Source organism: Polypterus senegalus, chromosome 14, assembly GCF_016835505.1.
Source record: "Polypterus senegalus isolate Bchr_013 chromosome 14, ASM1683550v1, whole genome shotgun sequence".
In the NCBI taxonomy this organism is placed as follows: Eukaryota; Metazoa; Chordata; class Cladistia; order Polypteriformes; family Polypteridae; genus Polypterus; species Polypterus senegalus.
In genome coordinates, this window is record NC_053167.1 from 7,955,163 (window position 1) to 7,969,674 (window position 14,512).

The 14,512-nt window shown below is 42.3% G+C and overlaps 1 protein-coding gene across 11 annotated transcripts in view; it reads right to left on the reverse strand.

Annotated features, from left to right (window-relative positions):
- The window catches only part of ptprt (protein tyrosine phosphatase receptor type T), a 612,567-nt gene that overhangs the window by 255,224 nt on the left and 342,831 nt on the right, over positions 1-14,512 (reverse strand). For all 11 annotated transcript variants that reach the window (XM_039734414.1, XM_039734417.1, XM_039734416.1 and 8 more), the window contains exons 10-11: positions 8,724-8,925; positions 7,246-7,348 (exon numbers count right to left, since the gene is read on the reverse strand). In XM_039734414.1, the coding sequence (XP_039590348.1) occupies positions 7,246-7,348; positions 8,724-8,925 (305 nt within the window). The remainder of the gene's footprint in view (positions 1-7,245; positions 7,349-8,723; positions 8,926-14,512) is intronic.

Below are 14,512 nucleotides of genomic sequence, written 5' to 3' on the forward strand. Positions count from 1 at the left end.
AGAAGAGGGACGTGACAGTAAAAGATTAAAAGGTGCAAGCTGCACTCTCAAAACACAGATACAGTATGCAACATGAACAACTGGTAGCTGGAGTGGCACAGACTGGTTAGCCAAGGTCTGACAGCTAAAATGTATGACAAGCAAGAGCCCAAAAGAGTAGTGAAGCTGAAGTACGGAATAATAAAGAGATCAAAACAGTGTGAGCAGCAATGTACGTTAACAAAAGAACTGGGCATAACTCACCATCAAGAAAAGCAAAAGGGGCAACAATGAGATACACATTGAGAATTATGCAGAAAAGTAAAGTAAAATCAGGGAATTGGAAACTACTCTGATGGAAAAGCCTGCTAAAATATTAGGACAAAGGAGAAATGATGGACCTAAGATGAAGGTGGCAAACGTTGTCTTAGCTGTTGTGACGGATGGCCAGGGACATTGCCCGGCCGAGATGCCCCTACAGCATATGTACCAAAGGAACAAGCATGGGAAACACAAAATCTCACCCTGGACACTAGATGGCAGCCTCCCTGGGTTGCTGTGGTGCCTCAGACTCCCCCAGGACTTCATGGAGGTTGGAGTGTTGTGCAGCCCTGTTGGGTTCTGCAGGTGCTGCCAGGGGGTGATGCAGTCGGAGCTGCTAGCCCCTTCTGGGCACTAGTTTCGCAACACACCGGGTGCCCATTAAAAGGAGCCAGCGACCACCACTGAGCGGCCAAAGTCGGGTGGAGGAGGACAAGGTTGCCTGGGAGGAATGGTGGTGAAAAGGAACAGTGCTTGGAACTGTGTTGTGCCTGTGGGGATTATGGGGAAGACGTGCCTCACAGGTGAAGAGAAATAAAGAGTTTGGTTCTTTTACATGTGCCTCCGTGTCCAGTCTGTGTCGGGTCGGGTGCAATATAGCGCCTTTCTTACACTGTGCATCGTTGAAAGGTAGGCATAGTTAAGGGTGTGGTCAGACACAAGGAGTAACACAATGAAGAAACCAGTGTACCTCGAGTTACCGGCTGCCTTTTACCCATCCACCATCATGGTCTCTGTTTTAAATAAAAGGGTGCAGAAAGCAGAAACCTTTCTCATAGGAATTGGCTAGACGTCTCCTTCCATCCATGTATTTTCTGAATCTTGCATTTTAACTGTTTTAGGGTGGATGGCGACTTCTGTCGACAATGCGGTTGAGGACAGATATCGATTTAAATTGATATCCAGGTAGACCTTCTTTGCTACATTGAATCCCTGCATATGCATGAGTAGCGTAGAGTTAACAAACTCTAGAATGGCATCGACATCTGATGGGAGAGCAAAAGCGAATGTGCAAAGCAAAATACTCCATGGATGGCGTTTTGCATATATTTTATTATTGTGAACTGAACTCTGACTTGTTGGACTTTGATTTTGGCGCAAGCGATCTGGAAATCGAGATCTAATATGAAAGTGAGGTAACAGAATCAGCTGATTGGTCCCCAGCTGTTGTAGCCGCCACCTCAACCACTGTACACCCACTCGTGCTGCAGTGGCAGCCATAGACGGCTAACATGGGCTGACAGGGCACTGCACACAGCAACAGGCACTTTATGTTGAGTTATACAAGAAACTATTGCTTTGTGTGCTTTTCAGAAAACTGAGTTTTTTTGGAAAAATATTCAGCTGTGGGAGCAAAGGAAAACAAAATCAGCGTTATAAGAGTTATACTATCTCTGTAATCATGTATATTAACTTGATCAGTGTTTGTGCGACAATTAAAAGTTGAGTAAATCTGAACACACGATGCTCCTGCAATGACTGAGACGTGCAAAGTTTGTTAACCAGAGGGCAATCCCATCATTCCTCAAAACAAAAAGAACAAAACTAAAATTGTCAAAAGTTAAGAAAAGGTCTTTTTAAGTCAGAACATTCAAAGAAATGATTGAGAAAGAGTTCAGGGTTTTTTTATTCAGTCTTGGTCCTTAAATAGTTGCGTTGATTATGTCATTGTGACGCCGTCCTGGTGAATTGTCGGAAACATTACTAAGGTAACAAATGGAGCAGCGTCTGCTGCCCATACAAAATGGAATTAAAAGATAACCTAAAAAATAATGAACTTTGTGATAAAGCCTTCAAGGAAATAACAAACTGAAAAGAATTCCTTTGGTTTGAAAACCCCTAAAATGACACCCAGAAGACCACGATTACCGGTAATTTAAGAAAGTCCATCCGTCCATCCATTTTCCAACCCGCTGAATCTGAATACAGGGTCATGGGGGTCTGCTGGAGCCAATCCAGGGCACAAGGCAGGAATCCAATCCCGGGCAGGGTGCCAACCCACTGCAGGACACACACAAACACTAGGGCCAATGTAGAATCGGCAATCCACCTAACCTGCATGTCTTTGGACTGTGGGAGGAAACCTGAGCGCCCAGAGGAAACTCACACAGACACGGAGAGAACATGCAAACTCCACGCAGGGAGGACCCGGGAAGCAAACCCTGGTCTCCTAACTGCGAGGCAGCAGCGCTACCACTGCGCCACCATGCCGCCCAATTTAAGAAAGTGCACAAGCAAATTAAAGAAGAATCCAGTTGTAATAATACCCTTGGGATGCCAAGACATTATGTATCAATAGAAAAGACAAGAAAAGAAGCAGCATGTGTTGATAACCGTCCCAACAGGCCCCAAGGTTAGTAGAACAGAAGAAGTGTTAATAGAGGCCTTGTGTAAATGATTCAGCTGTTTCTATGTGACCGAGGTGAGTGACTGCCTGCAGTGATCTTAATCCTATAGAGCAAAACTAAAAAAAGAGTTAAAAAAATAATAGTAAAACATGGCAACCAAAAAGAACAAAAAACGTTTGTTAAAAAGATGCAAACATCTGACTTCCAATATAATCGGAAAAGCTGGTGCCGTTTTTATAGTGCATTTGAGGGCCATAATTACACAAATGTAAAAACAAATAAAATGGCTTGAATTTCCCCTTGGGATTAATAAAGTATCTATCTATCTATCTATCTATCTATCTATCTATCTATCTATCTATCTATCTATCTATCTATCTATCTATCTATCTATCTATTTGTGTGCATGTATAGCATAGATAATGCACCAACTTGTATATGTGTCTTTGTTTCAAAATATACATAAAAGTACTATGATGACATCACCGTAGTTCAAAAATTTAGGAACATGGATGGGGAATTGTGAGAGAAGAAGACAGTTGGCAACAAAAAAATTACAAAATATTGGGAAGATTTTTTTTAAAACTAACACAAAAGCATGCTTAAATGTTAGAAGGTGACCAACAAGTTCAAATCCCTTATTAGACTGGTTGTCTAGCAGTACTTTGAAAGATGTTCCTACCCATCTGGTTTTTTAATCAGCTTTTTCGATTATAGGCTTGAAGGGAGCGAGCGCCTGCTTCTGTAGACATTGGCAAAATGGCACCTCTCAGCCTGGGTAGATACTCACCCGTATACCGCACTATGACTTCATCCATCTGCCGTACCATATTAACCTTTTTTATTACACATTAACATTGATTTCTGTGGACAGGAGCTTAAGATCAGCTTTCATACTAGGACACCTGAACTGTATATTACAACATCCGTCTATTTTATTAATGTAATTTTTCCATTGCAAGTATGCAAGGAGCTCCCGCAGAAATGTGCACCAAGCATGGCTGAGATGCTAGTGTCTTGCTAGAAACCTCAAGCAAATAATTCCTACCTAAAGGTGCCTCGTTGCTTGTTTTAAGACAGCCTTAAAAGTTAGGTGGGTGTACACTCAACGTTTCTTCCAGGGTCTATCAGGAGCCGCATTGGGCTTGAGTCATTGTGCCATTGTGTTGAAGATGAAGTGTGCTTACGAGAATCGTTACACGGAGAACATCATTCTGAACCCAGCGATACAAGCGGCTGTCTTTTCATTCCAAGTTTTCATATTGCGCTTGTTGTCAATAATTACGTCCATCTCTGCCAAGTACATGGCACACAATTATATATAATTAGAGGAATGTATGTTCCTCAACAGAGTATCTCAAATTATCCACATCTCTAATTCTGCAGCTTTTCTAAGGGATAATTATTAATGATTGGAAAAGAGTGCCTTGTTGTTTTCGAAAATAATGCTTGCTACTATTTAAAAAAAAAAAAGAGAGTATTTTCAAAGCAGAGAGGTGGTCATGGAAGATGTGCTCAATTATGGTAGAATAACATATAACAGGAACACTTTGAGTCTGTTAGTCTCAACTGTACATTGAACCTGCAATGTGAACAAAAGTCGCAGCAAAACGCTTACTGTGAGGCTCTTAGAGTAGCACTTTTCCATGGACCAGGTGACTAGTGGTCTTACAAACGGAACTGGAGGACCGCCTTACTTTTAAATGGGCCTTCCAGTCCAGCCTGCCACTGAGCAGTAGCAAAGGCTGCATGTCGAAGCCTTCTTTGTTTCAGGTTTCAAAGACATCAGCCTGAGTTACAAAACCGGCTGAAGCACCCTCTGCTGGTTCAGTAACAGCAAACATCTTTACCAGGGAGGCTGGTAAGGGCGTTGCCCTTCTGCCTGGCATCTAGTAAACTAAAGTGGGAGTCCTGCAGCCTGGGAGGGACCTCGATACTGACAACCTGCAGCTATAAAACACAGGTGAGGGCCTCCTCCACACCTAACGTTCATTCAGAAGAGTGTGTAAAACATTATTAGCACATCGGAAAGTCCATGTGAATTTCCTTCCTGTCCCTGCAATTGTCGATCTCCTTTACGATGCCAATCAACAAGAGCTGCCCAAAGGGTGCAAAGGTCAGAAACCAAATAAAGTAAGAAAGTGCAAAGAAAGAAGTGAAAGACAGGCTGTGCTTTCATGCCAGACAAATCTAAATGGGACTTCTCAATCTTATGCCTTTGCATACAAATTGCACTCATCTGAATGACTGCTTTTAATTCCTTAAAGCATTCACTGAGCTGACAATAATTCTTTTTTTCATTCAGCAGATGCTTTGAACCACGCCGAGACTTCACTCTGACAGCACTGATATCACTCTCTTGCTTACTGATGGTTGCATTTTCTTGTACAAAACGTTATTCATAAATATTGAATATGTTCCCCGTGCTGCCTTAAACAATACCTATTTAATAGGAAAAAGCGGTTATGGAGACAAAAGTGCAAATCTCGGCTTTCTTGTTCATGAAGGCCAGCACATCCGCATCTTGGGAATCCAGTCTTCAGTTCTCTGAGAGGGGCTGCAAATAAACAGCATGAAAATGAATAATGTGTGTGTGTGCGTGGGTCTGCGTGTGTGTGTGTGTGTGTGTGTGCACGGACGGCTACAATTCAGCTGCTTTCCTCACACTTGCTTATCTTGCAAATACCAACATGTAGAATCTGATCCTGACGAGAATCTTTTAATCTTTTAAAAGCCGTGTCCCACTTTTTCACATGTAAACGTTTTTGCGATCCACTTGGGGGGGGGTGCCCTTTGGTGAATCGAAAATGATTGTTAGACCTGGGATTTGGGGGGCAGGGTACCCCAGGGTGAATCAAAGATGATCATTAGTGACTTTATCCCAATTGGGGAATCAAAGATGATTGAAAGAGTGGTGGGTGGGAGGTTTGGCATCCCCCTTGGATAATTAAGTGAGTCAGAACTGGGATAGGAAATATATCATGTGCCATTCGCTTAGGCAACCCACCACGACCCACTACCATTACAAACAATAAAAACTCATGAGGCACCAGCGCCATCCCATAATGACCCAGTGCCTTGGGGATAGCTTAAAGGCTCAGGTTGTAGTAATGCCTCACCAGTCCACAGGGTGGCGCTGTATTTTAATGCCTCTTCTCTTACTCTTTCTACATCACCACATCTGACGTCACTTCCGGGGCCCATCCTCTTCCCGCCTGGCTGGCATTTAACACCACTACAACTAAGATGGCCAGTATGATCAAAGGGTCAGTCATGCCAAATGTTCCTGCTGTGACCAGGGGGTATGAGGTAGATAGATAGATACTTTATTAATCCCCAAGGGGAAATTCACATAATCCAGCAGCAGCATACTGATAAGAGTGATAACAATGCAGGTATAACAGACAATAAATTTGAATTATGTTAACGTTTACCCCCCTGGGTGGAACTGAAGAGTCGCATAGTGTCTGGGAGGAACGATCTCCTCAGTCTGTCAGTGGAGCAGGACGGTGACAGCAGTTGGTCGCTGAAGCTGCTCCTCTGCATGGAGATGATCCTGTTCAGTGGATGCAGTGGATTCTCCATGATTGACAGGAGTCTGCTCAGTGTCCGTCGCTCTGCCACGGATGTTAAACTGTCCAGCTTCATTCCTACAATAGAGCCTGCCTTCCTCACCAGTTTGTCCAGGCGTGAGGCGTCCCTCTTCTTTATGCTGCCTCCCTAGCACACCACCGCGTAGAAGAGGGCGCTCGTCACAACTGCCTCCTAGAACATCTGCAGCATCTCATTGCAGATGTTGAAGGACGCCAGCCTTCTAAGGAAGTATATGTGACGAAGTGGTTAACACTGCTCCCTCGTGGCTCCAGATTCCTAGATTAGAATCATGGCAGGGTCACTGCCTCTGTAGGGTTAGTGTGTTTTCCTCACATCCACCTTCATTTTTGTGTAATTTGACTTCTCTTTCCATATAGCAGAACTGTGTGTTAGGGTACACGGTGGATATAAACAAGTCTGGCATGGCTGTGTGTACAATGTGATAGGCCAACTTCCTATCCAAGGATGGTTCGTGACTAGCGTTGACGCTTCTAAGATTAGTTGGTTGACTGGTAACTGTAAATTGGCCACGTATGAGACAATGTACCCTACAGTGGGCTACTGCCCTACCCAGGGTTGCTTTGGGCCCTGCAGTGGTACAGTGATTAGTGCTCATTGCCATAAATCAAGCACCCTGGGTTTAAACCCCTGATCATTTATTCTGTCTGTCAAGCCTACATTTTCTCACCATGTACATGTGAGTGTTCCTTTGTTTTTCCCCCGCATATCCAAAAGATTTTCGCATTTGGTTATTAGTGGCTCCGAAATGACAAATGTAAATGTATGAGTTTGTGTTTTATTTCTAAGTACTGCTGAGCTCACTGGTGATACTAATAGGATGTGAGGAGGTTTCTTTTAGTGTTCACTTTAACTTTGTTGCATAGAATTGACCCGCTTTGGGCTGCGAACAGATTTTCATATATTGTAACACTCTGATACACTTACATGATCCCCAATTTGAGAGCCCATTAGGACAGTCACAGTCCTGTTCCATATCTCTTACCTGACTGGAGCGCCTCGTGACTGGGCTGGCTTCAGCAGAATAGTAATGGTCGTGTCCGTCTCATTCAGTGGTGTGTCAGTATCGTACTCTGGCATCATTGGGGCTGCAGCAGGATAAAGAGAAGTCATGAAGCAAAAAGACAGATGCATAGAAATAAAAGTGAGATTCTCAACCTAAGGTGTCAGACAAGTGGACCCAGCATGATATGGGCTGAGGTGGACGTGCATGTCCTTGAGGTGGAAAGAGCAATACCTCGTAGAGTGTGTGACCTTCAACCTCAAATATCTGGCAGCCAGCTCCCTCCGTCAGGGTAAAGATTATGAAATCTTCACTAGGGGACCGAACTCGATATTTACGAAGGGACCCACCTATTTACTCTGCAGCCTCCTGAAAGGCGTTAAGAGTTCTAATAAGATGCATTCTTCCAGACTACTGAAACGCTTCTACCTGAACACCAACTCAATTTTGTTAAGTAACTCTATAATGCCTCTAAGGGCTTTTGATCTGATGTCTTTCACCGTCACCCTTGGCACCAATGGGACAAAAGTACAATATCTCAGAGACTCACTGAAATTACTGTAAAATGGAGCTACTCCACTATTTGCTATTAATATGTTTTCACCTTCAATGTTTTATTGATTTTATTGGTTTATATTAATGTATCTGTGCAGTTTAAAATGCCTAGCATATGTTGAATCTGTTTTTATTATATTGTATGTATTATTCAGGGAACACACTAACCTTCATTGTACATCTGTGCAATGACAATAGAAGGCACTCTATTCTGTTCTGTTCTAATCTATGAAACAGCCCAGCTCTGTGCTGGCGCCATACTGTATATGGCAAGTGATGCTCACAAACTCCACCTTCAACAGCTCAGAATTCACAGTATAGGACAAAGGGGGTTGCTCAGTTTTGTGGGGTAATTTCCCATGCACATGACTGTTTCTGTTCAAACACTGATGCATTTTGTGCAGATATTAACTGTTAGTTTCAGACATTAAAGGCACCAGTGTTACCCAACAGACACCAACAGCCCCCAGTACTACTCAAGTCTCTCTAACTGGCATTGTCTAAAAGGTAATTTTTCTGCTCCACAACTCTCAGCATCATCCATACATTTGACACTGATGCACATCTAAACAAAATAAACACAAAGGAATATTTCTGCTTTTACCAAATGTCTGCAACATGAAAACAGGAAAACTACATGAAAAAGAAAATACTGACCGCCTCGCTTCTCTTCTGCTCACATTGTCTGTTTTCCAAGAACTCTGCCATTTTCCTATCTTTCTTACTGAGTCAGCAGACAGTATAATCCCTGGCCAGGCTTGGCCAAAGAACCAAAGTGAATCAATAGTAGGCTGCCTTTATGCTACCCAGCCATCTTTATTTTTTTTTCAAAGAAGCAGACCTGACCTTAACTGATAAACTTTAGCACAAGCTGCCCATATACAAGCTGGTCCACATTCAATTACCAGATATCTTGGTTGTGACTCGTGTTGTGACCGGGGGACCAAATCCCTTCACTGTGCTGGCTTTGATTGTAAATGAGTACGTTGTACCCGGCTGCAGCCCCACAAACAGGTGATGGGTTTCATTACGGAGCTTGAACACCTTCCCATGCTGCTTCGACAGATCAGCCCTTGGGTCCAGGGAGAGGACGGCTGTGTAGAAAATCTGAAAAAAGGAAAAATGCGTATGTGTGAGTAAGAGAGGCAATCAGAAATCCAGAAAGGAAAAAAAAAAGAATGGTCACTTTCAGACACACACACTTCCACACGTAGATGTTTATATATACACTCATCTAAAGGATTATTTGGAACACCATACTAATATGGTGTTTGAACCCCTTTTGCCTTCACAACTGCCTTAATTCCACGTGGCATTGATTCAACAAGGTGCTGAAAGCATTCTTTAGAAATGTTGGCCCATATTGATAGGATAGCATCTTGCAGTTGATGGAGATTTGTGGGATGCACATCCAGGGCACGAAGCTCCGTTCCACCACATCCCAAAGATGCTCTATTGGGTTGAGATCTGGTGACTGTGGGGGCCATTTTAGTACAGTGAACTCATTGTCATGTTCAAGAAACCAATTTGAAATGATTTGAGCTTTGTGACATGGTGCATTATCCTGCTAGAAAGAGCCATCAGAGGATGGGTACATGGTGGTCATGAAGGGATGGACATGGTCAGAAACAATGCTCAGGTAGCCCGTGGCATTTAAACGATGCCCAATTGGCTCTAAGGGGCCTAAAGTGTGCCAAGAAAACATCCCCTACACCATTACACCACCACCACCAGCACAGTGGTAACAAGGCATGATGGATCCATGTTCTCATTCTGTTTACGCCAAATTCCGACTCTACCATTTGAATGTGTTAACAGAAATCGAGACTCATCAGACCAGGCAACATTTTTCCAGTCTTCAACTGTCCAATTTTGGTGAGCTTGTGCAAATTGTAGCCTCTTTTTCCTATTTGTAGTGGAGATGAGTGGTACCCGGTGGGGTCTTCTGCTGTTGTAGCCCATCCGCCTCAAGGTTATGTGTGTTGTGGCTTCACAAATGCTTTGCTGCATACCTCGGTTGTAACGAGTGGTAATTTCAGTCAAAGTTGCTCTTCTATCAGCTTGAATCAGTCGGCCCATTCTCCTCTGACCTCTAGCATCAACAAGGCATTTTCGCCCACAGGACTGCCGCATACTGGATGTTATTCCCTTTTCACACCATTCTTTGTAAACCCTAGAAATGGTTGTGCATGAAAATCCCAGTAACTGAGCAGATTGTGAAATACTCAAACCGGCCCATCTGGCACCAACAACCATGCCACGCTCAACATTGCTTAAATCACATTTCTTTCCCATTCTGACATTCAGTTTGGAGTTCAGGAGATTGTCTTGACCAGGACCACACCCCTAAATGCATTGAAGCAACTGCCATGTGATTGGTCGATTAGATAATTGCATTAATGAGAAATTGAACAGGTGTTCCTAATAATCCTTTAGGTGAGTGTGTATATATATATATATGTATGTGGCCAGGAACTGTGCCCCGCTGGGAGGACTGGTAAATCAGGGGAGAGAGAGAAGGGCAATTCATTCCCCGGGACATGAGAGGGCAGCCCCCCTGGGTTTCTTTGGGGACACAGGCTTGGGGCTTTAAAGCTCAAACTTGTTGGGGTCCGTTGCCGACCCCAGGAAGCACCTGGACAGCTCCAGAAGTAAGATCTGCAGTACTTCGGCCAAACCCAGAAGTGCTGCCAGAAGAGGAGCTGGATACACAGGCAGCACTTCAGTCACACCCGGAAGTGTTGCCAGAAGTTAATCTGGAAGCACCTAAAGCACTTCCGGTAGCAGTATAAAGGAGGCCGCCGGAGTTGGGAGGCAGAGGACAGAGCTTGCAACTGGAGGAGTGGAGGTAGCAGAAGGAAAAGATGTAAAAAGGACTGAGTTTTATGTGCTGGTTTATACTTGGTTGTATAAAATAGGAAGACGAGAATAAACGTGTGTGTTTTGAACATTGTGTGTCCTTGGTGTCTGTTTTAGCCAGGCTGGTCTTATATATCAGTAACAGTTTAGTTTAGGTACTGCAAAAATATGTCTATTGCCCATTTACTCTTATGTAACAAGACCTTCACAAAGGCTTCTTTTGGGTTTCATTACACTTATAACACATCAGTAGACTGGTTATTCATCCCTGTGCAGTGTGGCATATTGATATGATATTAAACTTTTATTAATAAGAAGGATTCACAGGTCTTACCCTAAATATGGAATATCAAGAGAAATGTGTATCAGTTGGACCACCTCAGACACTCCAAAGTGATGTTTTGTTAGGAGGTCAGATTACAGACATGATTAAACACTTCACTGATGCTCTGTAAGTGTTATGAAGACTCAAAGAAAACTTTGTTAAGGTCATGTTACATAAGAGTAAATAAGTAATTGGTGCATTTTTGCAGTTCCTAAACTAAAATGTTATTGGTTCTTTACAATGAAGGATTTCAAGCATGGGGTTCCATCAGTAAATAAAAGCCTAAAACTTACTGAATACGTCCACTTTGAGTTTCAGTAAAAGAAAACATGACTTCTGTGTTTGCAACGCATATTTGTGTCAACAAAAGAGATATAGAAATATTTGTTTTATGGCATATTCTTGCTAATACTTTTTTCATGGAAAGGATTTTTCTAGGGCGGCACGGTGGCACAGTGGTAGCGCTGCTGCCTTGCAGTTAGGAGACCCGGGTTCGCTTCCCGGGTCCTCCCTGCGTGGAGTTTGCATGTTCTCCCCGTGTCTGCGTGGGTTTCCTCCGGGCGCTCCGGTTTCCTCCCACAATCCAAAAGACATGCAGGTTAGGTGGATTGGCGATTCTAAATTGGCCCTAGCGTGTGTTTGTGTGTGTCCTGCGGTGGGTTGGCACCCTGCCCAGGATTGGTTCCTGCCTTGTGCCCTGTGTTGGCTGGGATTGGCTCCAGCAGACCCCCGTGACCCTGTATTCGGATTCAGCGGGTTAGAAAATGGATGGATGGATAATAAACACATATCTTTTATTTTAATTTTATGAAAACTGATTATATAAATAAAACAACCTAATAATTTGTACAGAAATCTTTAACATTTAAATAAGTAAAAAAAAAAAGCAAAATAAATGTACTTGGTAATAAAAAATGCAAATTCCACATCTAAATCTCTCGATTATAAAAGAAAATCTTGAGACAAAATGAGACGAGACTGTTTCCAAGAGATTTTTTCAAGTCCCGCCCTCCTCACAACCATTTTCAACCACGCACACGGTCCTTTCACCTCTCATTCATGTGAATGCTTTTGTCAGACACAGTTCCTGCGCTCTCAGCTATTATAAATATTTATGTTTTCCTCACTTTAAGTTCCCAATAAAAGAACACTTATGTTCAAATCGTATTGAAGAATTTCATCCAAAAGGGTTACCAACAGACTAAATGAGTACACGGATATTACTAGCACCGAGAAACGATGAAGTAAAATGCATTAATGTGAAAACTGTCGATTGGTTAAATGCATATCAATAGACTAAGCTGAAACAGTTGGTGGTGATGGTGCGAAAAATGAAAACATCATCTTACAATATCCCGAAGAATATCTACAACTGTTAACACCATCCAGTCTTCCACTGCACGAATTACTGTAGAAAGAAGGATGTATCATATATGGCAATTAACAAATCACAGGGACAAACATTCGAAAAAGTCGGTTTATTCATTAGAGAGTAAGAAAAGATATTCACTCAGTTATATGTTGTGTTGTCATAATGTAAGTCCAAACATGGAATCAAAATTCAATGCGATATTGAAAAGTTAATTCAAAAAATTGTTTTTGCTGAAGTTTTACAGTAAAAGTGTACATTTAAAAAGTATTTGCATGCTAATTTCAAAGCCAAACAGAACAAAAACGTATAACGCAATAAATACCTCTAACGCAACATGAAAGATAATTTTCTTTCAATTTATTACATTTTACTATTTTTTACTATGGTTAATTACTCGCTGTAATGTAAAATAGTTAGTTCTATTATGCATATGTAACAAATCCCACGAAAATAACAATCTGTTTAAATTGTACATCCACTTCACTATACGTGACCGGCAAATCCACGATGTGGCTAGCGTGTAGTGCCCGCCTAGGGGTTGGTGAGCAAAGCGATTTAAAAAATAAATGAAAGTCACATTAGAAATGTAAAAAACAAAAACCAAAAAATTGGGTAGTAAAGGTATTACTGCAACTTTCAAAATCAGTGTTTGAGGGCCTTGATTACAGGAAATGGAGCCATCATGTCCTCCAGGTTTAAAGAGTATGCAGCACAACTTCTGCTCCAGACTTCGGTCTTGTCAATTCTGGACTACTGCAACTCACTTCTGTGCTATCAAGCCGCTGCAGATGGTCCAGAATGCGGCAACTCCTCTCATCAGGTCATCAAAATTGGCCCTCTTAAGAAGCACAAGTTAAGTTCAAATCCCTGATGTTTGTCTACAAAGTAGTCAGTGGGTCAGCACCTGAGTATATGGAGACACTGGTGAGGTGTTGCGCTCCTTCTCACCCACTCAGGCCTGCCAGTGACCAGTGTCTGGTGATGACGTCTCTGCGTGGTGTCAAGACTCAATCCTGATTCAATCCTGACTCTTTTCCTGTGTCGTTCCAAGTTGGTGAAATGAGCTGCCCACCTCCATCCGTACTGCTGACTCCCTCAATGTATTTAAGATGCAATTGAAAACCCAATTGTTCTGTGAATATCTGCCTAATTGATAGAAAATAAACCTTGCCCTGTGATATTATATATTGCTGGTGAATTTGTTGTTAGGCTAAATTGAACTGCTTTAATGATTGTAATTCACGATTTTAAATGTACTGCTTATTACATCTTTTCACTTGTGGCAATCAACTTTTGCTACCTGTCCAAACAGGCCGAGCGTCTGCCAAGCAAATAAATGTAATGTAAATGGTAAAGCCCTTTGAATATTGAGCGACAATGAAATCAGAGTTAGCTAATTAACCAACTTAGTTAATTATACACAGTGCCATGTTAACATGGGCATACTTAACTGAATGGACATTATGGACTTTTTCCTACTCATCGCTGTGAAGGTTTTTCTTTATTTCCTGTTTTTCCATTTTTTTTGCTTCCAGACATAGAAATCCTCTTCACGATTTATGAAAATAGCATGGATTACATTTAACATCACTAAAAAAAAAGGTGACGTTCACCACAAACACTCTTGCAATTGGAGGGGTCATGGTAGTGTATTGAAGGGGGCGAGGGGGGTCCTGTAGATATTTCGTTGCAGTGAGTACCTATCTAAAAGGGCACCCTGCCTTGCCTCTCCTGGCAGTACATCTCTGACTCTGTTTCGTCCATGAAGGCTTTAGTATCACCGTACAAGGGACACCACACCAAAGAACTGCTGATTTTCACACAAATAATGGTGCCACGTTACATTCTGATTTCATTCCATTGAGGATTTTCTTTGTGTGTAGTCTTTATGATCAGCTTGAATGTATGATACAAAAGGATGATCACTCTCTCAACCTTTTCTTGATCTACTTGGCTCTTATGAATTTCATTACAACAATCCTACATTTGCTTTCCATTGCACCACAAAGCTCAGTATGCATATTGAGTAGATAATTTCTGCAAACTTTCTCTGTGCCTCAAGTCATTTCCTTTGCAGTTCTGAAATGGGAACATGTGGGCTTCCATGTGCCGGGCGCGTGGCGTTACTCCTACTAGCT